This window comes from Oryzias latipes, chromosome 23, assembly GCF_002234675.1.
Source record: "Oryzias latipes chromosome 23, ASM223467v1".
NCBI lineage: Eukaryota > Metazoa > Chordata > Actinopteri > Beloniformes > Adrianichthyidae > Oryzias > Oryzias latipes.
The window spans coordinates 17,597,110-17,613,240 of NC_019881.2; the positions used below are offsets into that span (position 1 = coordinate 17,597,110).

Here is a 16,131-nt window from a genome sequence, read left to right on the forward strand (position 1 = left end):
TCTCTACACCTCCTGTATTTTGATGCATTGTCATTCAACACAACAAACAGGTAACCGGTGTAAGTTAGTGACTGCAACATGTGCCAGGGCAAGTGCACGTGGGCTGACATTTATGTGTGTTGACTGAGGCGGCTAATTAACAAAGCTTTTTTAGGCTTTTGACCAGAAAAGTGAAGTGAGGAAAGACGTGACGGCAAACAACAAGCAAATGTGTGATGTGAGTTGGATGTGCAAAAATACATTCTTGGGAAAGTGAAGGTGGACATTGGAGTTACCCACCTGGGGGTGGAGAAACCTCCAGAGATATCTCAGGTAGGGTTGGGGCACCATTACTGTCTGGGGCAACACTTTCTGAGCATGTGACAGATATAATGGTGGATGGAACAGCTACTTGAACACAAAGCTTCAGAGGCCGCAGTCGCCCACATATAATACAGAAGCACGCATGTCTATCCATCTACCTTCTTGCAAGTTCTATACCAATATTACATACAGAAATACATGTTTTAATTTTTTTCAAATCTCACATTTTAAACTATCTTTACATAAGTCGTGGTTCCTTTTTTTTACTGAAATGTGAATATTTTTCTCAATTTACCATATTTTTAGTTATTAATGGGACAGACTGCACTAATGCTGGATTAAGACAGTTTAAGTTGTACTTAATTATATTAATCTGTGTAGATCTGCACCATAATTCCCTTATTTCTGGTATTAACTTGTTTCTTCAAGTAAACTGATAAACGATTAATGTTTAATTCACGTCTAATCCGTTTGAAAACATATTTTCCTTCATAGTCTAAGACGAAGAATTGATTGTGTTCGGAGCCGGAGGATTTGTAGTCTTGACGCTTCAGTGTTTGGGGAAATCTTTAGTTTTAAAGTGGGTTTTGTTCTTAAAGCCAACCTAAATTCATAGATTGTCACTTATAGAAGTGTTGTTTATTGTGTCAGATTGAATAAAAGTGAAATAAAATATCAATTTTTGCCATGAAAAAACAAAAAATTGCAATAATTTATTATTACTACAGCATTAAAATCTACACTAGGAAGGAAAACAGTTTAACATAAGTTATAGATTATAATATGTTTATCTAGTGAGCAACTTCCCCTCTAACTTCAGTGAATTCAAATGAAAGCATAAATGGTAAATTTCTGTTCTGTTGCCACAAGATTAGCACCATAAGCCTCTTAAACAAACAAAGGGCTGATTCAGGATTTTTATTTTTAAAATAAGTCACAGATTTAGTTTAATTTCTAGCCTATAAAAGCAATAAATAGCCTGTTTTTCTTTTGGGAAAATGTATTGACTACAGGTTATAGTATTAGATTTGATGAGCAAGTGAAAGACATGTTTTATTTTAGGTTTTTCCCCAATTATTTTTAGTTGCACTCTGAAACATTAAGCTCAGCCTTCAACCCCCTCTGGAGCCTCAAGATGCTGCAGCTCCAAGGTCAAATCTGAAGGGTCAGTATAGAGAGGCAGTGATATGCCAGCAACATGCTCACATGGAAGAGGCAGGGCGGCGTCAGCTGAATCAACACAGAGGGATCAGCTGGCCCGCGCAAAAAATGTCACAGATACAAAGAGCTTCACCTCCAAGAACGACAGCACAATCACGCTGCTGTTTATCGGCTCTGTCTGTACATGTCTGTCTGTGTTTTGACTTCCACGCCACACGTGACTGTCATGTCTGAATAGATGTTTGTTTTTGCTTTTTTTAAATTGCTTTGGTACCTTTTTGATCAAAGTTTAGGTGATTATTATTTTTCAGTAAGGTACACTCACCCTCTGGCTGGCCATTTGGAGTGTCATCTGTAAAAAATATAAACAAAACACTCATGAATCCAACAGTGAAACAATTTCAGGGTTTGGACTTGACGAAAAAAAGATGATCTACCGTACTTCTTTTCTATACGTTGACCTGTTGGTCACCAAAGTCTCTAACTTCTTCGTGACGCATCAGGCTAAAACACCAGTAAGACTTAACTGATCATAAAAAGAGTCTTCACTGAGAGCCTGTTTGATTGCCCTCAGCGCTACCTAGACCTACTGTAAGAACCTTCATGAGGACCTTACTGGGAAAGAACAGGGTATAAACACAAATTAGCGGGTTTGTTTTTGAAAAAGTGCAAAAATACTTCTTCTTTTTGGGTCAATTTTAAGAAAAGTGTAAACTAAAGCATCCATTTTCTCATGCAATGGTCAAAGGATTTCCATTTTAAGGTATTAATAGAAGCAGTTTTGGTTGAGTTGGTGACCATAGGAAAGGTTTTGTCGGTTAGGGACTGCACAGGCATTTGGGTTTTTGGATCTAGTTTTGGAACCATGCAGACTGATAGTATTTTATAAATACCACAAATATAGAAAGCTAAAACTGCTCCCAAAAAGCCCTGATTGGATTGTAGTTCCAGTTTGAGGTATGCTTGCACCTATTGGAATGTTACCACTTATGTTGATGGTGCCTTGCTTTTACAACGAAAAAGATGAGAGAAGAGCTGGCTTAAGAGTCCAACAACCAACATAGATATTTCGAAAATGTAATAGAAACTGGTAAAATTCCTGACATAATTTTATTTATTTTTATGTCAAAGAAAAGATTAGTTTTAAATGAAAAGAAACCTCTTGGTTTTTTACAAATTGTTTACCACAACACCTAATGCTTCTTTCATCCACTAGCTTCTCAGCTTCATGTCTCCCTCTTTTGTAATAATTTCCCTCGAAGCATTCCTTGTCTAAATTAGCAACTCCCCCACCTCACTTCAAAACAATGCGTCAGTGGGCAACGAACCACGGTCCACGGTCACATCATTTCACCCGAGAGAGAGCTGTGTCTGCTCTCCACCTCCTCTCCCTCAGGATGATGGCAGTGGAGAAAGGTTTTGTTTTACCTCTGAGGGCTGCCATTGAAGCTGACAGGCTTCAGGTATGCGCAGCTGTTGCCTCTCATGGCGTGCAGACAGAGGGCTTAATACCAGCTCAGATGAGAGCCAAACTCAAACTTGCTTTCTTCTAGACTTTTATTAAAATGGTGATCCAACACTATTGTTTTTTTATTTTTTATTTTGTCTTTTTGTTTTCACTAAGCTCAATTTGTTAACTTGTTGAGTCTGAAAGTGAGCTACAACTGTACTTGAGTGACAATTAGCTGCTGACAGGCCTTCCTCCTGTAAATGGCTTCAGGTCTGACTTATGATTGATGTTGTGTTTCCTCATGATACACAGTGGTGGCCCTTCGACCAACACTCACATGCTGTTAACAGCGAGGACAGCCCCAGAGGGGTTGCATGGGCAAAAGGGCAGAAGTCTAATAAGGAGGATGAATGGTCTGTGCTAAATGGAAGGTTGCAGGGAGATGTCTGTTTTGGCATGCAATGAAGGCGAGGAGGAGGAGGAGGGTTTGGTTGACAGTGGAAGGAGATGGTAGGGGGGACACAGGATGGGGATTAAAAGTGTGCTCATTCTGAACTATTCCAGGGACAAGAATCCCATTCCCAAGCGACCCGCAGACGAATCAGTGCATCCGTCATTCCTACTTTAGACTTTTTAAAGGCTTAAGAGTGTGGTGTTTAAAAACAACAGCCCTGCCCCCTCCTCACTCACCTTATCCTCAGCTGTTCCGAGTCATTTAAAGAACAATACTTTTCCACTCATTTATTTGCTGCACTTGTATCTATTTATGGGCGATGATAGTATAAGACAGGAATCTGCTGCCTCTACTTTGCCATAGCTTTGTCTCTGAGGGGATCAAGGATGTTTATCGAAGAGTAGGAACCCTGTTGGAGCACCTGGGCTTGTCATGGGCCGGTCACTGTCACATCACTTCATACACAACAATTTCAATCACAAGGCATGTTATGGAAAATGTGGAGCCAGCTGCACGTGACTTTTCAAATGTCTCTTTCGGGGTTCTTTAGAGCACCAAACAAAAGGCCCAAATCACCTTACGATTTGGTTTAAAATTGCAAAACAACCTTTCCTTTTGGAAGAGATTGGTTTCAACTTTACAGATGCTTCTCAAATGTCCCACTAATGTTTTACTATGTGTGTACTAATTTTATTGGAGTGTTGAAACCTGCTGCAGACATTTGGGTAGTCCTCTGGCAGACACTAAAGCTCTCATCTTGTCATCTGAAGGCTAAGCACTGTGTTCTATATTTTTCTCGATGCCTGGGTGCATGGCCACCTCTCCCGAGCAGCTGAATTAAGAGAAGCCTGGGTGTAACAGCATATTGCAATGACAGACAAAAGCAGATTAAAACAGTGTGTTGATGGACATGACTCTACAGCTAAGAGACAGGAAGTTTGTGAGGAAGAGAGATTCAGGATGCGGGTGGGAGAGGGGATTGGTTAAGATGCTGTAGGTGTTTGAATTAGAGGTCTCATGAGTCTGCTTTGCTGCATTTGTTGCTAGGAAGACATCTATGCTTTAACCTCACATGGCTTCACTTACAATCCATGATCCTTCATGGGGGGGGCTTTGCTGTTGTCTGCCTTGGCACTCATCAACATTCCAACCAATGCTCCCCTCATCGTTTATCTTCAGGCGGACCCATGCAGACCACGGGCAACAATACTATCTGTGTTTAAGCCTCAAATATTCTTTTCCTCCAAAGACGGTAGAGCAACACATGCATCAGTAATACAACACCACTGTCAAAGGCACTTTGAGGATTCCTATCCTCAAGCTGGCAAGCAAAGTGATGGATCTCCCTGCAGTGAAGAAACACGGACTCTGTTCCTCTCAATCAAAGACGCATAACTATAAATAATGCCATTTGTGCATGCAAGTGCTACTACTTTATTCCTTCACAATGTGTACTGACAAATGAGAAAAAACAATCAGAATTAGATTTTAGAAGTTGTTTCACATGTCGGCACTCTGTCAACACTCATACCTTTTTTTGTGGGCTCTGGCATCTTGAGCCGCGTCCCAAGAAAACTGTCAAAAAGTTACAAGATGAAAGTAGATAGAGCAGTGCGACTGTAAGAAGTGAGGGCCTCTCTCAGTCCAGGAGGGAGAGACAGATGACAAGCCTACAGCTGGATGAAGCTCTGCAAACCCTATCACCAGAGTGATGGGACGGATTGGAAAGGGAGGAGATGAAGAGGTGAAGAGGAGTCACAGATTCAGATGGGACTGGTTTTAAGGGCTTATATAGACCGGCAGTACGCTCCTCCTCTCTGCAAAGCAGCTTTGAGCTATACACCTATTGCAGCCACAGTCTCCTGTTGACAGATTATTATAAAGGACAGTTTTAAAGCTACGTGCAGGGGTTCCACACGTACATGTGAAGCTCAATATCCATCTAAGATGCAATCTTACAGTCATAACAACTAACAAATACACTAAAGAAAACAAGGTATATTTCATATTTTCTTATCTGCATGTTCCCGGGAAATGCAATATAGTGGGGACATTTTTGTTCATTTGGATTATTTACACCTTTACATTAATTTATTTATGCCTAAACACTTAGGTAACTAAAAATAATCCAAATTTTGATCTTCTTGCTGTGTCTGGGATGGGATTTCTTTATTTTCTGAGTCCAAACTTGCAGTCAAATTTTAAATTTTGTTACAAATCTCCCAAATATTATTTTTGTTATGCTTAAATGTTCAAAAATGTGAACCCATTATGACCCAGAAATGGTTAAAATGGTTTGACCTGATGCTGTGATGAGTTGATGCAACTTTCTAGGCAGTTGAGTGGCAGGCGAAGCACTGGGAGATATAAAAGGAAAAGGTGTCGTCATTGTCACAGGTCTGAAGCTGATGTAATACTCTCCGACAATTCTCAGACACGCTCAGATGATGTGCTGCATATTCAGAGAATTTTGCGTATTTATTTTAAAAGAAGAGATCGAGATGCTGATGCAGATGCCAGATATCACCCTAATCCAGGGGGAATGCTGTCCAAGAGCAGGGGGCGTTCCAATCTGGCAAAGAAATACTGGTGAGATGCCTATAGAATGCCCAAACGGTTTATACTTAGAAAGCCGTCATAAGCATTGACATTTAACCCATGGATTTGGCAATTTTAACTATTAACAGTCAAATTGAAGCTTTTTAAAATTGAAATCACCAATTTTTATTTGTTCTAAATTTTGACACTGTGACAGAAGTGCAACCAATGAGTTTTTGGATCATTTATTAGGGGATTCAAATAACTATCTGTTATAGTTACATCACCAAAGTGATTGATCTGAATATGATTGGGAGGGTTTCAATTAGGAAAGCACCTCATCTCAAATAACAGTTTTTGACGGTTCAGTTTTGGGCCTTGCTTGGTAACAGACGCTCAAATGTGTGGACCCATTTATAACTCTCCAGCAGTAAAGACCGGGCTTAGGAAAGGATCACATGGGTCTCCACAAAGAGCACAAAACCATTTGGTATTCTTTGCGACAGAAGCAAATTTACATCCCACAGCCAGTTTTACCATGAGGTCACACAGCACAAGGGAAGAGTAAAAGAAGCCACATGCATTGCAAAGGGCTACACTGACACCCTCTGGTTCATTGCACACTTGTGAAGAGGCCCTAAGACTTTTGTCCCCAGAAACAAGCTGTTTATTATTAGAAAGCAGGTCTCCAAACTTACAGAAAACTTGATAAAATTGGTTAAAAAAATGTATGACAGTCAAATACCATAACGAGTTTCAGATTTGCTCATAATTCATCAATTACATACAACATTTTAAACTTGAAATCATTTGAGCTTTAATAGTTTGCTTTTTTTCAAGAATATAAAGTAACAGAATTTTAGATCTTTGTGCAATCCCAGGAACGTTTTCTATGCTTACCTCTTACCTCTTTCTTACCTCTTTTGCGTCATCACCATAATTTCCCAAAAACCCATTTTGTTTGCACAATAACTTTAAAGTTCAGCAGGAATTTTTCTGTCCATCCTTTTTTTTGTTTAAAAAAATACATTAGAAATGTGTAGAAATCTTTGACTGAATATGTGTGTGAGTGTGACATCACACATAGAAAATGGCTCAATCAATTCAGTCGAATTTTTTCATAAAATGCACGTCACCATATTGGAACCAGATGATATAAGTATGTAAATGGCGTATACTTAAATAGTGCTTTTCTATCTTCCTCAAAGGCCCAAAGCGTCTTACAGTCACAGACCCATTCACACACTGGTGGTGGCTCTGCTCCCGAACACTTGTGCCAACCTTCCACCAGGGTTAAGGAGGGATTCAGTGTCTTGCCCAAGGACGCTTTGACACATGGGCGGGCAAGGCGGGAATCGAACCTGCAATCTTCCGATCAGAGGTCGACCATCCCAGTAAGCAGTGATTGGTCCGAGTCGGTCAAGTCAGCATTTCTATTTCAACCAGTCTTGCCAATCAGGAGTGAGCTTGATGGAAGTCCACACAGTTAAAAGTATTAATCAAACATTTAAAACATTTGACACAAGACCACATTCTTTTATGGAGGCATCTGATTGGTTAGTGTATAACTTGAATAATGTGCACTACAGAGAAAAATCATGAAAAAAATTAGTATTGGCAAGTACATGTTAAAAAAAGGTAGAGAAACAAGAATGGTTATTCTGACAAACAGAATGACTGAGTAAAGCTGTTGATTTGAAATGAGTTGAAAGGATTTAAGATTATATACAACATTTTGGGACTGTCTGACATAGGGCTGCACGATATAAGGAAAACTCGCGATATGCGATATTAGTTTTCAATATTGCGATGACGATATAACTTGCGATATATGAATAAATAACAAAACAACCAAAAACATCATTTTCCATTTCACTGCAACAGTTTAATTTAAATAAGATTTAACCCTAGTCTACATAGGAGGCAAACATAACATAAAAGAGCTCCATCCGATAGGTCAACAACTTGAGGGCTCAGATCTAATTGGTTAAATGCATAAAGGATTAATTTTATTTGTTAAATACTTCAAGCTGCCATAAGATTGTTTTAGAACATTTAAGGTAACCATTTATTTCAATTTTCACCGACTTTTGCGATATGTGTATTGCACAGCTTGATATTGCGATAACGATAAATTTGCGATTTAGTGTGCAGTCCTTGTCTGACATATCTTATTTTACTCTTGTAATTTTGTATACTAAGTTAGCATACACACATTTTTCAAACCTCTTGACTAAGGAAAACACAAAAAGCAGCACGAGAATATGCTTGTCAAAAATTATTCTACTTTTTGCCTCTTTATTTTTTTTGCATTCCCCATAAAATAAACAATGCAAGCGTATTGCATTCAATAAAAAACAAAAACAAAGGTGTTCTTCATTCTAATTTTTTCGTGTATTCAATAGAAAACAGGTGTTTTATTGTTCTAGTTTATGTATTCATATCTCTTTGCTTTTGTAGTTTATAGAAATAGTAGCACAAAGGACAGAAAAAATTTAGCATGAAAAACACATAAAAAATAGTTAAAAAAACACCAGTTTTTAAAAAGATTGAATACATCAAAATAATTAGAACGAAGAACACTCGTTCTTTTTTTAATTGAATGCATGTCTTTCCATCCCAAAAAAAAAATTTTTTTGCACTTATTATATTTTATTATTTCAGGATCAGTTTTAAGATAATATGTCAGTTTTGTGTCTGCCATATTTGGTGTTTTACTGCACTTTGACAACAGTAGAAGAATTAGAAAATTATTTAATTAACAGTTAAACACAGTAGATTAACAAAGTTGCATTTGAAGGTTAAAACATACCCTTAAAAATGTCAACATTTCTTTAACACACTTTATTATTAGTGATAAATTCATTTAGAAAAATCAACATGGTAAAGATGAAAACTACCAAAACATGAAAAACATGACATTCAGAAGAAAAACAACACAAGCTCTACATTGAGTCTACTGGTCTCTATGGTAACGCATCTGCAGCGACATCAAGGTGTTGTAACTAAACTGATAGGTGAGTTTCTTCTTTACTTTAAATATTTCTCCTGACCGGGCATAGTTCCTGAGCGCCCGTGACATTTTCTGGTAAGTCATGGGTCTCTTGTTCCCCTTCTTCTGCCCCCACAGCGCTGCCACCTGGTCCTTATTCCTGGAGGAAAAGCGGAAAACGCCGGTGGCCGCCGGCACCCAGGACAAACAGTGAGCCATGCTCGGGTCCTCCAGCATCTCAAACAGGAAGTGAAAGAGTCGCACTTTTCTACCTGCAGCCGTAGGAAAAACAGTAAATAGTTAGGAAATGATTCGCTGAAGATTCAAAGTGTATACAGGTTGCAGGCCATGCCAAACCAGTAACTGCTGGTTACAGTAAATCTTTTCCACAACTGCAACATTTCCCTGAAAATCTCTCGAGATGGCATGGAGGAGATTAAAGTTTGTAAACACTGCAGTTATCTGATAGATATGTAAAATCAGCCATTGACTTAAGCCGAGCACAGCTCTATTGTCTTTTGACGGTAAAGGGAAGGTCTCTTATTTACTCTTGCGGTATTGTTTCCCCAGGCTAATAGCAGCTGTGGCAATAACTGTATCTAATAACTAGAAAAGCAGAACTCACCACTCCCTGTTGCTGTGGCTTTGTGTTTTGCTGATTGTCTTGTTGATACAAAGTTTGGCACTGACCCACGCTCAGGCACTGATGCTGTCGTACTTTGGTGAAAGGCCGGTCGAGTGTCGTGTGCCAGGAAAGGTTGAGGGGCAGGTCTGATGCTCTTTGATGACATTATTTTACTTTTCAGTAACGGAACATCATCAGCAGAGTAACAAACAATGCAAAGATCAGTTTGAAGTCATTCTTATGCTTACAGAATGTTCTGTCCACGGTTGATTGTATGTTTCATTTGCAGGATCACCTGTAGTCCAGGACATCTTGTCTACTAAAAAAAAAGAGGAAATAATCAAAAAAGAAAAAACGTGAAAAATTAAATACTCTTTGGTCTTACCATTTTCTGAAGTAGTTTGTCTATAATATTCCTCCAGAAACTCTAATATCACCTCCAAATCAGACTGAGCATCCTAAAAGAAAAAAAGATCAACTTTAAAAGACATTTTATGGCATCTAAACGATCTCTGTCTGTTTTTTTTACCATAACCGCTGAGGATCTCCTTCAGTCCAGCCGTTGTAGTTAGGGAGAATTTCAACGAACTTCTGAACACTCAGGTCCTTGGAGACTTATTATATCCCCTATGGGAGTGGGCTCTATTCAAAACGTTTTCTCTACCCCGGGTTGACAAAAACAATGACCACCCATCCTACAAAGCCCCACCATCCTCACCAGACAACCGAGCACTGACCACATCCTCCCCGCTGAAGCAGATAAGACTTGGTCTCGAGGTTTCCCTCCCCACGCTGCTCTCTTTTCAGGAAAAAACCCTCTCGCTGGCATGTTTTTCCTCTCAGGATGTGTCTAAATTTTAGAATTTGCATGCCTGTTGCAATAATTCACTTTATTGGAGACACTGCCAAATACTTTGAAGGTAATTTTTCTTTTCTCTCTCTCTCTCTTTCTTTTCAATAACTTCAGAAGGTCACAAAAGAGTTGTATTATATTCAAACAATGTAAGAAACATACCAAACTCCATAGCATACAAACTTTATTTATAAAAAGAATAGCATTAACATATTTAAACTTTTAAATATTTATTATATATTAAACCATAAGAGACTAAGCAACACAGATAAATCATGCCAGTATTTATTTCCAGATTTTACTTTTTAGTAAAAGTTTTTAGTTTATATCTAAAGTAGCAAGTAAAAATTAACATTTTTAGATAGATCTAGCAAACAGAAAATCCAAATGATCTTTTTGTGTATTTATATTAATTTACACAATCTATCAAACAATTTACAGTAAATCTGTGTTTAAACCTCTTGTAATTAGTTTTTTTCTGTACACCTTACAATGCATTTGAATAAAATAGTTTAAACGATAATCTACAGTGTTTGCGTTATAAACTGTGACTAAACCTACAGATAGAAAACAATCTGTTGTACTGAGTTCATGATACTGCATAAAAGTAAGGAAAGCATTTACTTTAAAAGAAAATCTTATAGGAAAAACATGTTAAAAAAATGCTTAAATCATATTTTAAGTTTAAAAAAAGAAAGATGTTATTTTACTTTATTTCCAGTAGAAAAAAAAACTTAAATTGGTGAAACTAACTGATCCACCACTTAAACAGACAGCTAGAAAGAAAAAGTAAACTGTTTTGAAATTTTAATGTAATAGAAAAACATTCAATTATAAAAGTGGTTACAGTCATAGAAATGTACAAAATATTTACAAAAACTGCTGAAACAAGTGCAGTCCTTACTGATTTTGTTTTTGTTTGTTTTTTTGCAGGTGAATCTGCAGTCTGATTTTTCAACACACAAGCCCTAAAGTTTGCAGGTCGAACAAAATCCTCTGAACGGCAGCCTAGAGTTTGGCTGACGTGTGTGATGTGAAGCTTGTCGCCAGGTCATAGTCTTCCTGGAGCTGATAGTGTCCGTACCAGCCGGGCCAGTCTGTGCCCGCAGAACCACAGTAGCCCTGCTCAGCCGGGTTTTGCTGCTGGGTTTGGACCTGTGGTGCTGGGTGGCAGGGCAGGTGCATGGGTGCCTGTGCAGAGCCCAGCTTGTGCAGGATTTCGGCGTTGAACTGATAGGTGAGCTTACGGCGCACTTTGACTATCTCTCCTGTGCGGCTGTAGTTTCTTAAAGCTCTTGCCATTTTCTGGTAAGTCATGGTCTTACGGTTGCCCTTGCGCTGTCCCCAGCACTCAGCCAGCTTCTCCTTATTTTTGGAGACAAAGTGGAAAGTGCCACTGCCGCTGTCCGTCCACTGGATTGAGTCGCCCATGCTGGGGTCATTTAGGGCTTCATGGAGGTATTCATAAAGTCTGAGCTTTTTACGACCTAAAAGCAAGAAGAGAAGTTGGATTTAGTTATGGCTGTAAAACATAATGATGGAGTTTTCTTTTCAATCCAAATACAATCACCTTTACTGCTTCTCTGTGGTGGTAAGATGGAGTAAAAATGTGGGGTTTCGTTCTTCACTGAGTGGCTCGATGGGACATCCGTCATCGCCTGACTCCAAGACTGCTGCTGAAAGAATTACAAATCCAAATTTAACTCTCCGCCATCGCTACAAGCCGGACTTTCCATCCTATATATTCCTTATGGTACTTACAGTTGCGTCACTCCAGTCAAACACTGGAGCCGGGACGTCCGATGGGTGTGTGAAGAGACAGCGGATCTGACACGGCAGAGACGACTGCTGTAAACTCAGATGCTCGTAATATGTGTAATCTAGCAGAAAAAAAATGAAACTAGGTTCAACATTATTCAGTTTCCAATATAAAATATGTATGAAAGAAAGTAAATGCAAACTCTACCTGAATCATAGTATGAACTGTGCGAATGCTGTTGAAGCACATCGATTGCGTCCTGAAAGTGCTGGTTGATGTCGTGGTCTAAAGACATCTGACAGCGCAGAAAAAAAGCCAAAACATTAAAAACCTGCAACATTTTCCTTAATGTGACCAAATGTTCTGTATTAAGGCATTTTGTATACAAGCGCATCATTGTTACAACTCACCATCTTGTATGACTGAGTGTTTCCCTCAGCTGAGGACATTTCTAGTCCTAATATGTGAACCCCACTGCACTGACACAGGTACGCCGTGTGCACAGGTATTTATACATGGCCCAGCACCAAGACCTGTGAACAGGTGTTGGAGGTGCTCAAATATAATTTAGGCAAAGAGGACGGTCCATTTAAATGTGTTTACATCAAATACTTCTTCTTTTTTGGAAGCTGGGAGCTGACCATCTCTCTCTCTCTTGCTGTGAAGATACCAATCTACCAACAACAAAAGCTTTTTTCAAACTTGTTGAAGCTTGGAGTGCCACTGATTCTAGACCTGACCAAAGTATTTGCATACTGGGCACAAGTTTTATATCTAAACACATCTTCAGAGAGATCAGGCTTGTGCACATATATGCATCCGTGAAAAAGGAAAATGCTCTAGATCTCCAGTAAATACTGCACAGTAGAAAATTTACATGACAAACAAATGTATTTTTTTTTGTTTTTGCATCAAAAATGAATTGATGTCGTTTTCAGTTTCAAATGTAAACTTTTATTTTGAAATCCTGCAGAAAAGTTCATAAAAACAGAAAAATGCTATTAACTTTTTACTGTCCCTAGTAGAAAAAGTCAAAATGTTCGTCTTAACGCAACATTTTTCTCTTATATCAGCAAGCTTCAAAACTTTTATTTTGAAATCCTGCAAAAAATGTCCTGAAAACAGAAAAATGCAAATCATTTTTATTGCCCTTGCTTCTTATAGCAAAAGTTTTCCGTCTTATATCAACAATCTTCAATATAAAAGTTGTGACTATTTAGACCCAAATGTTGCAAACACCGCCTCATATAAGCAGGATTGTAAAGGTTAATAGTTAATTCTGAGCAGGCTACTGTTAAAGTCAGCACGTGTGCCTCTTTCCCCACAAAGCCAGCCCTCATGTTTAAATAAGCTTCAGTTTTTTGAGAAGTTATTTATCTCAAGGGCACAGTTTTAAATATCAACTGACTCGTTCCCACAGTTCCCCTTTCAGCTCATTACAGGTGTGAGTGCATGCAGTGTCAGGCTGGAAACATCCATTGAAACAATAAAATGGAAATGCACAGATTATGGAATGAACACATATTACATAATCTGCTTCCCCTTTGGACTTCGTTGATGTGGGATTTATCAATCCCATGTGGGGTTCTCACTTTTTTGGCTGTAAAATAAAACCATATGTTAAATATTTAACAACTTTATATGACAAACTTCTGGCGTGATTATCTGTCCTTCATGTATAATTATTCTACTCTGGAATTCTTTATTATTGCTTGAATGCTTATAAATGAGGATTTTGTGTTTTTCCCTGTTAGAATTTGTAAAATATTTGTAAAAAATACGTTAAAAAAAAGCACCTTGCTGCAGGAAATTACCATTGTGTTTGTGGTGTCTGCAAGCATGCAAACATACAAGGGAGTGCATGTGTTTCCTGCCTGTGCTGCAAACTGATAAAAGCTCAGAACCACAAACCTTGTCTCCTCTCCCGCTCCTTCGCTCCCTGTTTCCATTCGGGGTGAAGCTTCATAAATTAGAGGCCTCAGGCTGTCAGCAGCAGCAAAGCCTGAAGGCTGCGAACTGCCTTTGTGTTGCATTTGTTCTGCCCTGGAGATGATGGCCGGTGGTTGTCCGTCATGTGTGAACAAACGAAATGATCTGTGTGTGTTTTAGAGTTTGATCATCTGAGATACTGCACATGTCTGTGTGGGAACAGCCTAAGAAACTTAGAGAGCAGATCTACAGATCCCAACAGCTGATGCAAAGAGTCTAAAAAACCTATTTCATGCTAGCAAAGGTGATGACGTTCTTCCTAAAACTATTCAAGAGCTTCAATGTTAACATAACCTTTTTATCATGGTGAGCAATTATTCCACTCTAATCTAATCTGGGCCATTTAGTTTTCTTCTCTAGTCTTTTCCTGTTGTTGTTTTTTATGACCTCTGTTCTGCTCTCTGTTTGTTTTTTTGTTCTGTTTGGCTTTTTTTCTGTTCTGTTGTATACGGTTCTTATTCTGTTGTTCTAGGATTTTCTATCCTTTGCTTTCCGTTCTCCATCCTGTTCTCTCCTTTCTGATACTTTTGTCTGTTGCCGTCTTTGTTCCATTCTCTGTTCTTTACTGTTCTTTTCTCTGACCTGTTCTCTTTTCCTTTTTTCTGTCTTCTTTATTCCCTGTTCTGTTCTTCATTCTATTCTCTGTTCTGTGGAATATTTTCCTCTCTGTTCTCAGTTCTCTGGTCTCTGTTCTATTTTGTTCTGTCTTATGGTCTGTGTTCTGTTCTGACCTGTGTTTGCTATTATATATTCCTTATTATGTTCTCCGTTCTGTTTGGTATTTTGTTCTGTTTTGTTCTCCGGTTTGCTGTCTGTTTTCTTTTTGATTTTATTTTGTTTTCTGCGTTGTTTATAATTCAGTTTTTGGGTTCAGTTTTTTGTTCTTTCTTCTATGGCATTTGGTTCTTTTTTCTTTTTTGCTTTGTGTTTGGTTCTGTTCTTTGTCCTTTTTCTATGTCATTTCTTCTGTTCTATTTTGTTTCCATTTATTTCTATTCTACTGTGTTTTTTATTCTATTGTGCTCTCTGTTCTATCCCATGTTCTAATGTCATACATTCTGTGTTCTGCTTTCTTTTTGCTTTGTTCTATTCTTTTTTTCTGTTCTGTTATTTGCTTTGTTCTGTTCTCTTGTGTCTCTTGTTCTATTCAGGCTCTGTTCTGTTCTATGTTCTCATGTATTATATTCCATGTTGTTGTATTTTGGCTTTGGGTCTTTTCTTTTTGTTCAGTTCTGTAAATTGTTTTGTTTTCTGTTCTGTTCTATGTTCTGATATATTGGGTTCTATGTTCTGCTTTGTTTTGGATCTGGTTCTATTCTCTGTTGATGACTTGTTCTGTTCTGTCTTTTCTTCTTTTTCTGTTTTTGTTCTCTGATGTGTTTTATTATTTTCTGTTCTGTGTTTTTTCTTTTCACTTTTCAGTTCTATATACTGTTTTTCATTTTATTTTGTTCTCTGTTCTATTTTGTTTTGTTCTACGCTCGCTGGTCTTTTGCTTTTCTTTTCTCATTCACTTTTATCTGTTCTGTTCTGTTCTGTTCTGTTTTCTGTTCTCTGCCTCTTTCTCTTTTCTGCTTTGTCCAGACATTTTTTTTTTGTTTTTTACTCTGTTTCTGTTGTAAAACTTTTAAACTGTATAAGTAATTCAAATAGCTGATGAATGCTGCTAATTATTATGTCTAGAGAAACGTTTGATGGGGTGGAGAGGAAAAATATGAAGCGTCATGTATTGTATATGGCATTTTTTTTGTATTGCAGTATTATTTTCCAACACAGCAGCCGTGATGCAGCTGTGTGCCTCCGAACAAAGAAGCACTTTCCTTCCCCTTCTCATTTTTATTAGCTGCGTGCATTCTGGCTGCGGTGTGGGAACGGCACGCTAACCGCAACATAGTCAACACCATTGTTCTTTTTTATTTACTGGCACTTTATGAAAAAATCAAGAAGTGTTGAAGCCACACTTGTCTAAACCTATTGGCATGAATGCCTGTGTAACCACAGATTTAT

General features: G+C 38.3%; 2 protein-coding genes across 12 annotated transcripts in view; both read right to left on the reverse strand.

Annotated features, from left to right (window-relative positions):
• The window catches only part of mybpc1 (myosin binding protein C, slow type), a 33,147-nt gene extending 28,009 nt beyond the window's left edge, over window positions 1–5,138 (reverse strand). For 3 of the 10 annotated variants that reach the window (XM_011491191.3, XM_011491189.3, XM_011491188.3), the window contains exons 1-3: window positions 4,900–5,138; window positions 1,790–1,816; window positions 280–351 (exon numbers count right to left, since the gene is read on the reverse strand). In XM_011491191.3, the coding sequence (XP_011489493.1) occupies window positions 280–351; window positions 1,790–1,816; window positions 4,900–4,921 (121 nt within the window). In that variant the 5' untranslated portion in view covers window positions 4,922–5,138. The remainder of the gene's footprint in view (window positions 1–279; window positions 352–1,789; window positions 1,817–4,899) is intronic. The other 7 variants (XM_011491197.3, XM_011491196.3, XM_011491194.3 and 4 more) reach the window with 3 other exon arrangements.
• A 3,505-nt stretch (window positions 5,139–8,643) lies between these two features.
• Window positions 8,644–14,961, reverse strand: spic (Spi-C transcription factor). 2 transcript variants are annotated; one of them, XM_004083187.4, is made up of 9 exons: window positions 12,546–14,961; window positions 12,343–12,430; window positions 12,138–12,256; window positions 11,947–12,049; window positions 10,053–11,863; window positions 9,909–9,981; window positions 9,772–9,842; window positions 9,524–9,677; window positions 8,644–9,170 (listed from the first exon to the last, which is right to left on the reverse strand). In XM_004083187.4, the coding sequence occupies exons 1-5, from the start codon at window positions 12,582–12,584 to the stop codon at window positions 11,385–11,387; spliced, it is 828 nt and encodes a 275-aa protein (XP_004083235.2). In that variant the 5' UTR covers window positions 12,585–14,961; the 3' UTR covers window positions 8,644–9,170; window positions 9,524–9,677; window positions 9,772–9,842; window positions 9,909–9,981; window positions 10,053–11,384. The 2 variants fall into 2 exon arrangements, with proteins under 2 accessions (XP_004083235.2, XP_011489503.1); XM_011491201.3 differs by having other exon boundaries at window positions 11,947–12,052.
• Window positions 14,962–16,131: the final 1,170 nt, after the last annotated feature.